This window comes from Anabrus simplex, chromosome 1, assembly GCF_040414725.1.
Source record: "Anabrus simplex isolate iqAnaSimp1 chromosome 1, ASM4041472v1, whole genome shotgun sequence".
Taxonomy (NCBI): Eukaryota; Metazoa; Arthropoda; class Insecta; order Orthoptera; family Tettigoniidae; genus Anabrus; species Anabrus simplex.
The window spans coordinates 924,619,576-924,635,994 of record NC_090265.1 but is presented as its reverse complement, the minus strand read 5'-3'; the positions used below and the strand labels follow the sequence as shown (position 1 = coordinate 924,635,994).

At 37.3% G+C, this 16,419-nt stretch overlaps 1 protein-coding gene across 1 annotated transcript in view; it reads left to right on the top strand.

Moving 5' to 3' along the window:
- Nucleotides 1–16,419, top strand: part of iPLA2-VIA (calcium-independent phospholipase A2 VIA) — a 142,903-nt gene that overhangs the window by 68,179 nt on the left and 58,305 nt on the right. Inside the window, exon 9 of the mRNA XM_067136657.2 lies at nt 15,944–16,129. Coding sequence (XP_066992758.1) covers nt 15,944–16,129 — 186 coding nt within the window. The remainder of the gene's footprint in view (nt 1–15,943; nt 16,130–16,419) is intronic.

The following is a 16,419-nucleotide window of genomic DNA, read 5'->3' as shown; positions in this document are numbered from 1 at the left end:
ATAAGTAAAATCCCTCATATATTTCAACAGTTTCAGGTGGATGCTTTTAATTGTAGTGAATGCCTTACTCATGAAAATATCGTGTATATTTCCTCGTATTATGGCCAAAGTAAAATCATAAAGTTGGATTTTCGAATGACAAAGCCTCAAAAACTACTTCTGCTTCTTTCTTGACCTGGATGATATATTTCTAATCATTCTTCTTCGAAGCGGCTCCTACTCTCTTTCTTGACGACAACAATAATCCAAGACAATTTTCCACTTTCTGGTACAAACTTTGAAGGAGACAAATAGCATTCAAAACCTTTGCAAGTTTGCCCTCTGACAACGGTGGTCTCAGAGGCATCTTGAAGTCGTGTGGCTAAAATCCAGAACACAGGCAGACTGCCTGAGGCAAGGGTACGTGGCGCGGCAACCCTGTACCCGGTTTCACCACCCTGCATGCTGTTATTCACACGGACCAGCACGCATAAAACATCCAATCAATATAACTCTTCATAAATTCAGTATCACACTGTACGGTTACAGTCGTTGTAGTTCCCGGTAACCACGACTGAGTGCTTCAAAACAAGCCCAAGTTTTCTGTTGTATGTTCATTTAAGTGAGTGGTTTCTAGAGAAGAAGCCAAAAGCCTGGACAGTATTTACTACAACCACAAATAAAAAAGAATTAATGAACTTCAAAAAAATTTATTTTAGACACTCTAATGAAGAATTAGACAAGGAAATTATTGGTACAGTAGAACATCGATTATATGTTTCCGGAATCTGCGTTTTCCTGTATTACATGGTCCCGCGAGCATCCTAATTAAATCACGTTGTAAAAATCCTGCATTATCCGTTCCTCGAAGAAACAATTTCCTGGATCAAGCATCCAGAAATTTAAGTCCCATCAACACTAAATCCTCGATTACGCATTTTTCAGAAACGGTATCTCACGTAAGAACGGCTATGGCATACTTACGGTTCTTGGCGTCATCGTCCGTCATTGCGATAATTAGAGGAAGTACTGTACTGGAAAAGTGATCGGCGGTGAACTTGCATAAGGGACCATCTTAGCATCGCATTCGGGTGATATTGTTTAGAGAATCTGTGGAAATCATAAAACGGAGAGTGGCCACAACAATTGGAAGGAGACAGAGTGCACTTCGAAAGCTCTACTTACAGAACGAGTTTCGTCAAATGTTCGTACTTGCAAAACGTCCACATTATGTCCAGGGTTAGATGTTAATTTTTTTACTTTTTTCTATTGTATCGCCGAACAGGTTTTCGGCATTTCCCTCAGGGCATTGTATAGTCACTGGGCTTTCAGGCAGGAATCGAAATTGCTCCTTCTAAACACAAAGTACCAGTATTTTAATATCATCGTATACGATGGTTATCAAGACTAGAACAGATTTTGCACCTTACATACATAAAATTATGGGAGGTTTTGGGATTGTCTATTACTTTCTTGGTCTTAATATAAGCCTGGAAATTTCAGGTTTTTGTGTTAAAATGGTATAAAAACTGCAGTCGTTTTATTTGCGCACGTTACATTTTAAAAGTTTGTAGCATTTCGCACTTGTACAGACTTGTACAGTGAGCATGCTTTCCATCTGAGCTCAAGGTCACGAATAACCGTAATTTATGGAGTTTTGATGATATTTTTTCTCCTTCCAATTTGATTGTGATTAGTGATGGGCAGAATTGAATATAATGCATTCGAGAACTTTTGAGAATCGATACTTACATTCGAAACAATCGAAACCATATTCTCGAGTTCAACATAACCTTTAAAAGTAGATGTAGGCCTAATTTATGCGGTACAAGATTTTCATAAACTGACTACGAACTGTATTCCGGTGACCAAATTAAAATGGAAGATAAGAAAAAGGGATTTTGCCATCATGTTGGGCGCTTTTGTATCTAATGTGATTTATTTTATTAGATTAGAGAATTAAAAACTACTTGTGGTTGATTGTTTTTTGGCTTGGCGTTACCGGCATTAGATTTTTCGAAGAGTTTGGTTGATCAAAATTGCTGAACTGAAAGAAGTTTTCACGGGAAACTGACGAAGTTTCCCCGGTAAAATGAATGTAAAGTTTCGCGATTTTTAAGTCGCGTAGCGGCAATTAATGTTTGAAGCCAGCCCCGCGGTCTAACTTGCCTGCTTCTTACCCGGCGGGCCCGGGTTCGATTCCCCCTCAGGTCACGCATTTTTACCTGGTTATGAGGGCTGCTTCCAGGTTCACTCATTCTATGATTACCTTTAATTGAAGAACTATGGAATGGTGAGATGGTGAGATGGTGACCTCGGTCCAGAGAGCGAGGAATAACGGCCGAGAGGATTCATCACACCGACCATGTGTCACCTCGTAATTTGCAGGCTTTCGGGATGAGCAGGGGTTGCTTGATAAGCGGATGGTTCATTGGGGCTGTAGTTTGGTTTGGTTTAAGAGAGTTTGTAAGATTATAATAATACATATTTCATGTTTGTGTTGTTTAGGCAAATTGTTGATGCCGTGGTTCATTCGTTCCCGGATTTTCCGTTTTCCTGTGTTGTACGTTTTTTTTTCTTTGTCGTCACTCCAAAAATGGAGAGTCAAGGTTCTACTGCATAACTCACTTTTAAATAGTCCTATCGGTTCATTTGTAGTTAACGCCTAAACTCGAGTGTCCATAATAAAAGATCCGACAGTACATGGAAAGGGTGTGAAAAGAAATCTGAGAAATGGATATATAGTAGAAGTCCGTTGTAGCGAGAATTCAAAACAGCGAAAAATTTGCTCGCTATAACGGATTGTCGTTATATCCGATTTTTATATAAAAGTCGGAAAACCCTTCATGCAATTTAAAATCGGTATGAAACGGCCATCAGTTTGTTCAAAACTTGCGTTTCCGCAGATGATATCAACATTACGGCTAACTTGTTTGTTATTTTCGTAATCCGATACTACGCGAAAGTGTATGTTTAATTTCATTCTGAAAAAAATATAGTAGCGTATTTCTCTGAATCCAAGATGAACCCCACTTTTTCCTTCAAAAAATTAAAATCAGGCTCAAAAAGAAGTTTGTAAAATAATTTTAATGTCTTGTTGTACAGTAGGCCTACGCATTTTTTGACTATTTTTAGACGCCGAACATTGACTTTCGTCACGCCGTATTTCTTTTTGTTTTTGCGGCTGCACAATTATTCTTTATTTCCGTGTGTTTAAGGACCATTAACTTAACATTGGCATCATAATACCGAAGAGAACTCGTTGAAAATTTTCCGGCAATACCTATTCCGTGCGTCTCTACAATACAACGATCCATCAGGAAATTATTCTTGCTGTCTATAAAACGGTTACCGGTACTTTTACGCAGCGTCAGATATAACCGGCTACCGCTATACGCACGTCTCGCTTGTCGGGTTCGGCCAAATTCAGCGGCTAGTGATAAATAGGCCTAATCGCGGACGTTGAAAGTCAACGAACGAGTGTTTTGCGCCACGGTATGGCCATTCCGCCCTTGCGTTTTTCGTGCACATACCTCACAATTTCATCTTCGACTTCTTTAAAGCGTCCTTGTTGCGGACCATTGAATGCACTTTTTGTACAGTACGCGTTTTTTTTAGCTCTTTGTCTTCACGCTAACGCCAAATATTGGCTTTAGTTAGGCCTATGCCGTATTTTCTTGCGGCTGCACAATTATTCTACATTTTCGCGTGTTTAATAAACATTAACTTAAAATTGGCAATATAATATCGACTAGAACCCGTTGAAAATTTGGCGGCAATACCTTTTCCACGTGTTTTTACAATACGACTATCCATCACGAAAATATTCCTGCTGTCTATAAACCTTAATTTTACTAAGCGTCAAGTACAATAGACGCGTTATGACTCTGCCACTGAGTAGCCATGGCTTTTCTAAGAATTGGAAGGGTCGCATGTTTTGATGCCATTCTGCAGATTTGAGAAACACACAGGTACTGTACAACCGGTTGTCGCGGCTAGCGATGTGTAGTAAAGAGGCGGTCGTTTATTGTCAACGAGTTCTGTGCGCGTGTGAAAAGAAGCAGCGTGGTTGCCGCGGTAGTTGCCAGTGGTATCCATTAGCTTACTGTTAGGCCGCGAATGCAACAACCCTTGAGTTTTCGCATGAAATTCTGAGAGAAATAAGTCTTGGATTCGGTGAAAATATACGGTATCACTCCCGAGATTTCTGTGGCAAACACCTCAGCTTTCTTCTTCCAACAGTGTCACCTAACCTAACCGTATATGTAGCCTTTCATGAAAACATATTTGAAACGCATGTAGAGAAATAACCTCCTCGAGAAAAATTTACAAGTAAATAGCCGTAACTAGACGCGAGAAGATATGAAATATCCTCTGAAATCAGTGATGTACTGTGCCATATCTTGAGGTGTATAACATTCTTACTTAGGCCTAATTTCCATATATAACATTTAATTAAGATATCGTTTACTTCAGTATTTTTAACGAGTTAACAACTGCTATCGGCCACGTTATTTATGCATTTATTACGAAAACGTGTTATACTCTTTTATTTCAAATTGTCTTTAGAGAACAGCAGTCGATGGGTATTACTAATAAACTCCAACATCGCCTTTGAATGCCAACGAGAGAGCTCGCAAATGCACAAAGTGAGCAAACTATACCGTACCGGTACCGAAGATGATCGATCGCATTTTGTTGCAAACGTTTCAGTTTTCTTATTCAAACAGCGTCACGTATCCTAACTTAACCGTACTATACGTATGATGAAAACACACTTCAAGCGCCAGTAGAGAAATTATACCTTTCATAATAGCTTTTCCGTAATTTAATCAGACGCGACAAAATATAAACTAACCTCTGAAATCAATTAAGCGCTGTGCCATATCTCGAGGTGTATCCAATTCTTACTTAATTGCAGTATTTAGTTTCAAAATTAAGCGGTCGTTTAGTCAGCCTTAATTTTTAACGAGTTAACAACCGTTATCGGACAGGTTATTTACGCATTGATGTTGAAAATTTGTTCTCTTTCATTTCGAATTTTCTTTACGGAACAGCTGTCGACGGATATTACTAATCGATTCCGACATCGCCTTCGAATGTCGACGAGAGAAATCGCTAGTGCACATAGCGAGGAAACGATGCCAAAGGTAATCGATCGCATGCAATATCATCGCTGGGGTGCATAAATATCGGAAACCTAGAAATCGCGCGAAAATCGCTCGTAATAACGGATGCGCCAGTGATAGGGTTCTCGCTGTAACCGAAGGACGATACACAGTTTAATATAGGAATTTTGAAGGGACCGAAAAATGTCGTCGCTATAACGGAGCTCTCATTATATGCCGTACTCGCTATAGCGGACTTCTACTGTAATTATATTATATAGGAGTGGGAATATGAATGATTCAATAATGGAGTTGGTCTCCTTCATAAAGATATACAGTGAAACCTGATTCTCCATTTTGGGGGTACCACGGAAAGAGAACGTAAATACGGGAAAACTGTAAATCCAGGAACAAATTATAACCATCAACAATTTGGTTGAACATCACAATAATTGAATACATATCGTTATAATATAACGCTCCTAAAACAAAACAAACTACAGCCTTTAATGGGCCTTGGCCTACCAAGCGACCACTGCTCAGTCCCAAAGGTCTGTAGATTACGAGGTGATGCATGGTTAGTGTGATAAATCCCCTCAGCTGTTATCCCTGGCTCTCTAGACAAGGGTCACTATCTCACCGTTTGAGAGCTTCTCAATTAACAGTAATCACTTCAGCTGAGTGGACCTAGAACCAGCCTTCATACCCAGGTAAAAATGCTTGACTTGGCCAAAAATCGAACCTGGGGCCTATGAGTGAGAGGCAGGCAAGCTAGACCACGGAGCCAGCTTCAGATATTAATTACATGAGTTTAAAATTTCGATATAAACATTCAGTTTTCCCGGGGAAACTTCGTCAGTTTCCTGTGAGAACTTCTTTCATGTCAGCAACTTTGATCAGCCAAGCTCATCGAAAAATCTAATAAATAACACCAAGCCGAACAAGAATCGATCGCAAATAGTTTCTAATTCTGTAATCTAATAAAATAAAGCACATAAGATACAAAAGCGCCCAACATGATGGTGAAATCCTTTCCTTTTTTTTTTGTTCTCTCTTCCATTGTAATTTGGTCACCGGTATCCTGTTTGTAGTAAGTCTCTGGAAATCATGTACCGCGTAAATTTGGCCTACATCGACTTTTAAAGGATATGTTGAATTTGTGAATATGGTTTCAAAAGCCAGCACGCTAACCATTTAGCCATGGAGCCGGACTTTATTGGGGTAATCACACAGGATTATAAATAAAGGTTACATATCTCTTCGCATGGTTATGAGGGTATTTAGGAGCAAAGGATGTAAAGGCATAGGCATATGTCATTGGTAAGACCCCTGTTAGAGTACAGTTCCATACTACAAGAACTGGAAAAGTTCACAAGATCATCTTCACTTGTGCATCTCGCTGTGCATGATTCTCTGCCCTCACATCACCAATAACAATCCACATTCTTAATGGTGAATATTGTACTTATTTTAATTACTGGACATTATGGTACATTACTGTACAGTACCTGGTGATTGATTGATTGATTGATTGATTGATTGATTGATTGATTGATTGATTGATTGATTGATTGATTGATTGATTGATTGATTGATTGATATCAACTTTCTGTACAGTATATAAATGGCAAATTGCAGTAATGTATAGTCACTCATAAAAGAAAAATGTGAGTGCATGACATTGTATAAGTTCCTTGCAGGTACTTTCTCAGAAACAATTTCTAACTGATGAATATAATGCATGCAGGAGATAATGGCAGAATCGAAAATCAATTTTCTTTTAAAATCCTATCCACTGTGTATTACTGGCTGAAGCTTGTTTTCTTTTTGTCAAAGTTCTACGTATTCTTCTCTCTTGAGTTTGCTGTCTGTCTTTCAACCAGGACAGTACATAGTCTTTGCGAGAAGAGAATCAATCACCAGATACTATACAGTAATGTACCATAATGTCCAGGTTGCGCTGTATAATAGGATGCATTGTCAGGGATAGCAGTACAGTGAAACCTTGTTAGTACGTTCCTCATTCACACGTTTTCCCGCTTAGCATGTCATAAATTTGAAGTCCAACGCCCATCGTATTAAAACTCTATAAAGAATACCTCACTTAACACGTCATGATTTTTTGCCTTTACTGCTTAGTACAATCATATATTCCCCAGACCTTAAAATGTTCTTTGCCATCCCTTGTGTACAAATGTAATTTTCAAGAGAGATAAGAACCTTCGCCACGGGTCGGTTGGAGAAAGTTGCGTGATAAGAGGAAATGACCTTGAATTCTTGAACACATAGTATATTGCACCTAGATGTTAGCTTACGTGTCTTTGTTTAATTATTCTCGGCTGATGATGACAGGGAATCTGTCGAAACCGGTACCGAATGTACAAAAGTTGTGATGTTTTAACTGTAATGTAAAACTTTCACACAATATATAGTATTGAAAAGGTGGAACTTATTGTCCTTTCTTTGATATAAATCTTGTTTCAATACGGAACCTAAATATGAAATTCTTAACGTTAAATGATAGAGTCAACCAGGCAAAAAGTAAAGCTCATTATTATATGAGCCTGAGAATCAAAATAGGAAAATTAATCAAAGACATAGACTTTATTAAGAAATGCATTGCTCATAATTTGACTCCTAATTTTCTAAAGAACAACAACAAGAGACACGTTTTACCACATCAACATAAAGTCTACCATAAAACTAACAAATTATGGCTCAAAAATGAATTAAAATTTCTACATAAGAAAAAATCACTCTTAAATAACCGATTATATGAGACTCACCTCGAAGTTGCTACGTTGTTATCAGACTCACAATGGAATATTTTCCAAGAAAAAGTTTACAGTAAGCTATCCACTTTACTTATTCAAAAACAGTCCACTTTAAATAACAAGTTTCAAACTCTCCTTAACAAATCTCCCACAACCAACAAACCATCTAATAACCCGATCAGCCTAGACACTGCCAGTCACCCCATAACCGAATTTCATCCCCCATTCATCAACTTATCTAATGCAACATTCGATGACGAAGAGATCGCTATTTTATCAAAGGGCCCTAAACATAACTGGCCTAATTACAACCCATCAAATGTTGCTAAAAAACTAATAGAAACAGAAGCAGCGATAAAAAAGATGCCTTACGACATACAAGATGAACTCAGACACGAAGCTAATAAACAATTAAAGAAAACTTTTATATCACCAACCCTGAATATCACCAAATCACAACTTGAAGATAGAAATAAGATCATTCAACTTAAAAAGAAAATAAAAGACAATCATACCATCGTTTCGAAGGTTGATAAAGGAAACACCACTGTAATAATGAACCAAACAGAATACGTATCCAAAACTAAAGATTTTTTCACAGACAGCACTTTTACAATAATTAACAAAGATCCAACACAAGCCATCCAACGGCAGTTAAAACAGACACTTAAAAATACATCCTTTCTCTTAACCGACAGTGAAAAAAGTAAACTAATTCATATGAACCCAGGACTTCCCACTGTCAAAGCACAACCTAAAATACATAAGACTAATGTCCCAATACGCCCTATTGTAAACTATAGACCTAGTCCTTTGTATAAAGCAGCACAATTCACTCAACAATTCCTCAAAAAACACTACACCTTTCAGTCCAAGAAATCTATAAAGAATACACTTCAACTTATTAAACAACTAGATGACTTTACACTTCAACCATATCACTCTTTACACTCGTTTGACGTTACTAATATGTACACTAGTATTAAACCAGAAAAACTCCTTCATGTTATCCCTCAAAATCTACACAACCATAGCCAACTTAGTCAACTTGAGATAGCTGACTTTATGTCTATCTTGAAGCTTTTAATCAATAACAACTACTTTACATTCGATAAAATAATATACAAGCAGGACGGCCTAGCCATGGGTTCACCAGCCTCCGGCATTTTAGCAGAAATATATCTAGATTTTTTAGAACATGCAAAAATAGACAATAATGCAACATTTAACAACATACATTTCTGGTCCAGGTACATCGATGATGTATTTATTATTATGGACCAACGCACTATAGACGCAGCTACCACTCTAACACATCTTAACACAATCGACACAGACATTAAATTTACACTAGAATCCGAAGTCAACAATACCATCAATTTTCTAGATCTCACTATCACTAGACTCCCATCTTCCTTTAAATATAAAGTTTATAGAAAACCCACACATACTGCTACGACAATACAACAGGACTCTACTCATCCCCCTAATCATAAACGGGCTACCTACAATAGCCTAGTACACCGAGCATTCAATATTCCTATGTCAAAATCAGACCTTAATAAAGAATTAAACACTATACGCAATATCGCATTTCATAATGGCTACAATAAGAATTTTATAGAAAATATAATCAGCAAATTCAGACATCGCCCAAAATCGAACCTAATTAAACAAACTACTAAATCAAAAACTTTTTCAACTTTTACCTATAACCGCAATATCCATAATATTACAAATATATTTAAGAAGCAGAATATTAACATTTCCTTCAGAACTAATAATAGAAACCTAGACATTCTACACAACTCTAACTCAATCAACCCTTCCAACCCCTTTGAAAAGTCAGGTGTCTATAGATTTCATTGTAACGACTGCCTCGGTACCTACCTCGGACAGACCGGTAGATCGTTCAAAATTAGATATACAGAACACGTAAATGCAATTAAATACAGAAAATTCTCCGCAGTAGGCCAACATATACACGACTATAAACACAAATTTTATGGCATAGACCACGATATAGACATCATTGAAATAATAAATAAAGGTCCTATACTTGATTTCACTGAACAATTTTACATCTCACTCGATCAGTACCATAATTCAAATTTTAATCTCAATGATTTATCCGACAAACCTACGATTTTATTTGATACGTTTATCAAAATATTGAACAATCTTAAAATCCCCAAAAATCGATCTATCTTCAAAACAATCCATAACACGCTTACATATTACCCCTACCGCCGTCCGCGCCCACCCGATTATAGTCCCGCCTCCACCACGCTCCCTCTTCCCCTCGCTCAGTAACTCCGCCCCTCCTTGCTTCCTTCTGAGGTCCGTCTCTTCACATTCAGCCTGTTAGTTCCACTCCGATACATTTACTACCAACTTGGCACCTGAGGTGAGTCCTTCATTTCGCTAATATTTCGCGAATTTTTATTCCTTCCGATTTTCATATAACTTTAAATAGCATTTTATTTCTTATAGGTTCCGACTTGGATCAGGATCTTTCCAAATCATTTATGTATTCACAACTTACAACACAAGATCTTCAAGTACCACCTTAGCAAGAACCTCAATTACTATTTCTCAAAATAATGTAAACCATTCCAGAATACAAATCGACATATTGAACTGTTCAATGGACATTCTAATTATCAACATCAATACATAGTGGAAAAAAAAAAGGAAAAAAAAAAATTAACTCATCTATTTCTGCTTGCATTGAACATTAATATAATTCTTCCATTCTTAAGTCCAAGTTGAAGCTCCAATCGGATTTTATTGTACATATTTTATGTGGAACACCATTCGACTAAATGTTTGTTTACCTTTTTAATGTGTCAAACATGGCTACATAACTTCAATGAATTGACTGGTCAAAAAGTTAAAATATTACAGAATTAAGCCTACAATCAAATTTCACTATAGGCCCTAATTATATATCACAAGAACAAAATTTCTTTTAACAAATTAACCGTTTAATTAGAAATATTAAGGTGTACACCTCATAGAATAATGACCATTCCCATTTTACTTACCTTTTATTTGTGTGTGTATATATATATATATATATATATATATATATATACTATTTTAATCATATAATGTACATTTTTAATCCACCATTGTAATCACACCATAAGAATCATGATCTATACGTGTCTTTGTTTAATTATTCTCGGCTGATGATGACAGGGAATCTGTCGAAACCGGTACCGAATGTACAAAAGTTGTGATGTTTTAACTGTAATGTAAAACTTTCACACAATATATAGTATTGAAAAGGTGGAACTTATTGTCCTTTCTTTGATGAGCTTAAGTAAAGTCGAGTTTTGCGTCATTGATTGGCAGCAAAGACTTTACGCTAGAACAAGACACAGTAATAGATTCCACTGTGGCTAGGAGCGCTGAATTCAGTTTTCACATGTGGGTGTTTTTTTCAAGCTGTCCTGTTGACATACATGGCTTATGGCTGGGAGTCATCCGAAATTATGCGTCACGAAAGTTACCACCACAAAATGCGTAACGGAAGTGTAACTCTAGCAACCGTGTAGCCATTGGAGAATGGTCATGACCAAGAGACATATTTATGATCATTTGATTTTCTCAACGGGAAAAGTGGTTTATTTTTTGTTGTGTGCTCTTTGTTCTATGGAAAGATCTTTGTTGTCAGTGAGATTGTTGAATAACCTAGTGCGCTTGATTGTGCTTGTAGTCTATTTCGCATTCCAATCAGAAGTTAGAAATTTATTTATTCAAAATCATTCTTTTCAACTTCGGAAGCTTTCTTTTGCACATTCGTTTTCTTTTTCCGTTTCTATTTTGCTTGTACACATTTTCAATTTTATCTCTGTTGCCCACAATAGTATTGAAAGTAGAAGGTGGTAGTTTTAACGTTTGTGCCAACTCTATGTGCTTAAGATGTGGATTCCTATCTACTTCTTGAAGGATTTTAATTTTTTCTTCATTAGCGAGTGGTTTCACAATCCTTTTCTTATCCATAGCTAGGCTATCACAAGACAGATACCGTATGTACCGCGCTACTTAACTTCTCACAATTATCCTGTTAGTCTGTAAGTAGGAAGTAGCCTGTCACGCGACAAATAATCACTTTACTTCTTTTCACCACTCAACACAATAAATTGAAGGTAATGCCAATGACTGTTCTTGTGATAAGATGATTTAAATCAGTGTGGTACGACTGAAGATAAAATAAGTCTATAGTGCAGCAATAGCAGATTTTCGACAGGTCATTTGTGAGTGCTGTTAAGTAGTAAGGCTTCCATATACTGTAGGCCTATCCCATTAAAAAGTTATGTAAAGATGCAGGCAATGGTAAAGCGGTGTACCATTTATACAAAAATACAAACTACCAGTTTGACAGTTGGCACGTTTTTATTATTCCCCGGCAAGTCTGTCCGAACCAATGTCGAGTACTGCCGAAGTTTCGTGTTCAAGATGGCGGCCGAAGACACTTAATCGTGTATGGCTAGTGTAACCTCGCGAGAAATCAGTGCTCGAACAAGGTGATCAGAAAACATTGTTTAATTACCCCCAGTCAGAAACCTAAGGCTTCAACTAACAATTCATTATACAGTCGTTTTAGGAAGAAAGTGATCTGCTATAGTATGTAGGTACTGTAGCTACTTCTGTGAGTCCAAGGGCAAAAACATGTCATATCTGTTCTTCCGTGTTTTTCACATCTTTAAATAGCCTCTTGTTACTTTATCAGGCTCCATTAAAGAATTATTGATATTTGCACTCTCGACTTTTTCACACTTTTTAGTGCTCTCCTTTATCTCCTGAAAAGGAGATTTTACACACACACACACACACACACACACACACACACACACACACACACACACACACACACACACACACACACACACACACACACACACACACACACACACACACACACACACACACACACACACACACACACACACACACACACACACACACACACACACACACACACACACACACACACACACACACACACACACACACACACACACACACACACACACACACACACACACACACACACACACACACACACACACACACACACACTGTACTAGTGGGTAAAGTGATACCATCTCCCTGTTGGATACTTTTGAATGGGATATTCGATAGTACGTTTTCCCGCTTAACACAGTTTTTTCATTGTCCCCTGCAGAAACTTACTAACGAGGTTTCACTGTATATCCAAATGGAAGATTAGTAGAGTAGTGTTACGAAAATGTTGTAAACTTTGGGCTGGGGGAAGACTTGGAGGTAAGGAGACTGTCAGCCTGACTAAGCAGAATGCGATAGATGTTGATTCTCATAGGGAAACTGAAATATTTGCCCCGAATGAGTAAATTTGTAATACCAATATAAATGGTCCGTTATTGGACATTATAAATTTTCCAGCTATCTAAAAGTAATTGGTAATGTGACATAGTCTCTCAAATTGCATTGGCACTGCTCATGGCTCCAAGTAGCCTACACAGTGGCCTCCACGGTATGCACTAGCCATGTGTCTTGGTGGGTGTGCTATTTACCAACTGAAGAGCCCAACTTAGCACACTAGGACAAAACGCTGGCAACCAGGAATGAGTTAGCTGGAAAATTTATAATATCCAATAACAGACCATTTATATTGGTATTATAAGCAGAATGTTTCAAGATGGCTTGGAATGACATTAATAGATGAATAAGCTTCAGTATAGTTTCTAAAAATAAGGAAGATCATAAAATGAAGATAAAATTGGAATTCAAGAGGACAAATTGGGTCAAATACTCATGTATAGAAAAAGGAGTTAGGGATTGGAATAATTTATCATGAGACATGTTTAATACATTTCCAACTGCTTTGAAATCGTTTAAGAGAAGACTTGATTGATTGATTGATTGATTGATTGATTGATTGATTGATTGATTGATTGATTGATTGATTGATTGATTGATTGATTGATTGATTGATTGATTGATTGACTGGGTGTTATAAACTTACTATACAGTACATAAATGGCAAATTAAATTACAGTAAGGTAGTCATTCAAAACAGAAAAAGCTGAGTGCATTGTTAGGGTTTGTATCTACGTGAGAAGTGAGTTATATTTCTATAATATTGAAATTTTGATAAAATATTAAATTTAAGGAACATTCAATATCATATGCTCATTTCTTTTCGAATGACTATATAAAATACATAATTGTGTATGTATTACTTCTTTGAATTCTGTATGTATTTCATAGGCAGTGTAATCATAGTACTGCCAAGCTGTGTGGCTCAGGCTGTTTAGGCATAGGCTTTTTGAGCCCAAATTGGCAGGCTCAATCCTGGCTCGGTCCGGTGTTATTTAAAGGTGCTCAAATACATAAGCCCCATGCCAGTAGATTTACTGAAACGTAAAAGATCTCCTGCAGCACAAAATTCCAACACCTCTGCATCTCCAAAAACCACGAAAGTAGTTAGTAGGACATGAAACCAATAACTTTATTATTAAGCACAATACTCAGCATAATGTTTCTTTAAACACTCAGATAATTTCATTCAATCGTTGACTTTATCAAAGAATAAGAGCAGTCTGCTAGGAATTTAGTAGTCAGTGACATAGTTGACAGAATTCCATGTTTTACACAGATTATAAAAAGTTAATTTCAAATACATGTGACATGCAAACTAATTTCTTCTTTCGTTATGGCCTCTGTAGGACCACAGGTAGCTTTGTCATGGTTTGGGTTTTCTTCTTCTCCCAGCAACTCTTCATCCTCACTCACTCTCTCTCTTTCTCTCTCTCTCTCTCCTTCTGTCCTGTTCTTCACCTGATAGTTTCAGTATCCTTTTCACTTGTCTCCCTCATTGGAAATTTTCTATCCTGTTCCTGTAACTTTCTTTGTCGTTGAGTTCTGGCATATTGGCTAGTGTATATTTATTTCATCCAGAATTCCTCATACATACGGGAGACAATGCAAAGTGATGGATGGCAAAGTTCTACATGGACATTCTCCAGACTGGACAAATCCCACCTGACTTCAAGAAAGCTAAAGTTATCTCCATATTGAAGCCTGGAAAACCTGCAAATAGACCTGAAAGTTACAGACCAATAGCCCTCCTTAGCTGTTGCTACAAACTCTTTGAAAGGCTTATCTACAACAGAATTGGTTCAGCCATTTTATCATTCCTGTGGATCAGGCAGGCTTCAGACTTAACCGAAACTGCTGCGATCAAGTACTTTCATTAACATCTTACACTGAGGCCGGATACCAGCAAAAGCTTGAAACATCTGCTGTCTTTGTGGATCTCACTGCTACCTTTGATACCGTGTGGAAGGAAGGATTGATTTATAAATAACTCAGAGCTATACCCTGCAGAACGATTGCACAGCTTATCAACAACATGATTGACAGGAAATTCCAGGTCTTTTTAGGTGAAAAGAAAAGCTCAATGAGAAAACTGCATAATGGTTTGCCCCATGGATCAGTTTTATCGCCACTACTGTTTAATCTGTACATCTCTGATCTTCCAGAAACAATACCCAGAAAGTTCTGCTGTGCTGATGACTTGACTCTGGCCACACAACACAAGACCTTTGAGAAAACTGAAGGCATTTTGACTCAGGACTTATCCACATTGGCAAAATATTTCAGGAAATGGAAACTCAGACCCAGTACAGCCAAGACAGAGGTTTCTTGCTTCCAGTTGAGCAACCGGCTTGCTAACATAAAACCAAATGTTACCACCTTCTCCAATCGAGTACTTGATCACAATAGGTATCCAAAATATCTTGGTGTTACCTTGGACCGGACTTTATCATTCAAGCAACATCTTTTGAGCTACGGGCTTATCCAGATAGATTGGAAGACTTCCTATCTCCAACAGTGGAAGCACTACAGTGGATTGAAAAGTTGGACATTCAGATATAACAGATAACACTAATGCCTGAAGTGAATCAACGTTTTTTGTTATTGTGTATATATTGTATATTGTGTATATAATTTCCTTGCCATATGCTAATAATAATAATATTTCTTCAGTTCTCTGTAAGCTAATTTATGTGTAATTTTGATTTTTAGGCTCATCGTTACTGCGGTGCTTGCGGATCGGAAACCTGTAGATTTACATTTGTTCCGAAATTATGAATCGCCTAGCAGTCTTATGAAAGTACCAATAAATAATGCATTCCAGCCTCTGCCATCTCCTGATGAACAGCTGATGTGGCGTGCAGCCCGTGCAACAGGAGCTGCTCCATCCTATTTTCGGTATCTTTATTATTTTTTTTGTAAAAAAAATTTCCTAATTATAAATTTGAATAGCTTTCTTGTAAGAATATTATTAAGTTGTGTGGAACTTTCATACCAAGACAAAATAGTTTATATTTCCTTTAGTAAACCAGACCATGTAGTATGAAGGATTTGGTGGAAGCCAATGAATGTGCAATCTCGACAGTTGAATACTGGAGAGACAAAGTGTAAATAGAGTATTTGTAAATATATTGTAGTGATTTTGGACACAGATAAATTAAAGTAAACCAGACACCCTTATGATTTCA